Below are 1175 nucleotides of genomic sequence, written 5' to 3'. Positions count from 1 at the left end.
TCCTCGGAGGGCGGCAGCGGGCGGCCGAAGGTGAGGGCGATGTCGTAGCCGCCGCCGTAGGGGGTGGGGTCGTACTCGTCGAAGTCGGCCACCTCGTCCGCCCTCCCGCCACCCCAGAAGACGCCCGCCATAGCGCGCCCTGCTAATAATTCTGGCTGCTCGCCGCCGGCCGGTGGGTTCCGTAGCTCGCGTTCGCGCTCGGGTGATAGGTCTTGGCTTCCGAGACGGGGCCGATCGGGTTAACTAGCGCGGCGTGCGTCCGTTGGCATGTCGACGATGTGCGTGCGCCCGAGGTTTGCGGAGCTTTTCGTGGCCGGGAACTGGTCATGTCGAAGCGGGCGCGGAGGCGTCGCGCGCGCTGGCATTGCGACGTCGTGCGCTCGGGCTCCGCTCGTGGGATTTGCCAATTCTGGGACTGGAGGGGCCGTCGGGCCGAGGGGGCAGACCGACCACTGACACTGAGTCGTGTTCGGCCCCAAGCCCCGCTACTGGTCCATCAAGATCAACCGCAGGGAGAAGCGCCTCGCTCATCTCCACCGTACTCGCCAGCGCCGCCGTGAGTTCGACGAGGACTTCGCGTCGAGGCCCAAGACGAAGGACTTCGTGGCCGCTCTGCAGCGTTGGGGGCTCGATCCCATTCGAGCCCAGATAGCGGCATTGGCGTGCACACAATGGAGCAATCGGAGGAAGAGATCAATACCTTGGCGAGTAGAATGCGTGGCCGGAGATATACGAGGCGACGAGCAGCGCGGCCGCCATCTGGGGACGGGCGTCGCCTCGGCGAGCCATAAGCGCCATGGTGGCTCGCGAGGAATCCGGGCGCGGCGGCCTGGCCCGTGGATTCAAATGACGGCGAGCACGTGATGCACCGCGGTGCCAGCGGACGTCGCCGGTGGCAGCATGAGCTCGCCGCGGCTGTCATGTCGCCGGCCGGGGATATTTACGGATAGCCCTCAGAGTTTTACATATACACCCTTCGATTGGATCGAGATTAATAATAGCGATCCAAATATTTTCATATTAACCCCTACATTGTACAAATAGCCCCCTCATTTGGATCGCGATTATTAAATCGCGATCCAAATTATTTACAGATAGACCCTTGGTTTCGGTCGGCCCCTGGTCTCGCCGCCCCGACCGTCCGCCGTCGGCCGCGGCCGCCGCCGTTCCTGTGG

General features: G+C 63.8%; 1 protein-coding gene across 1 annotated transcript in view; it reads right to left on the bottom strand.

Annotated features, from left to right (window-relative positions):
* Positions 1-131, bottom strand: part of LOC101764391 (uncharacterized protein At5g39570) — a 1003-nt gene extending 872 nt beyond the window's left edge. Inside the window, exon 1 of the mRNA XM_022828835.1 lies at positions 26-131. Coding sequence (XP_022684570.1) covers positions 26-131 — 106 coding nt within the window. The remainder of the gene's footprint in view (positions 1-25) is intronic.
* Positions 132-1175: the final 1044 nt, after the last annotated feature.

This window comes from Setaria italica, chromosome I (genome assembly GCF_000263155.2).
Source record: "Setaria italica strain Yugu1 chromosome I, Setaria_italica_v2.0, whole genome shotgun sequence".
Taxonomy (NCBI): domain Eukaryota; kingdom Viridiplantae; phylum Streptophyta; class Magnoliopsida; order Poales; family Poaceae; genus Setaria; species Setaria italica.
This window is presented reverse-complemented; position numbering and strand designations above follow the sequence as displayed.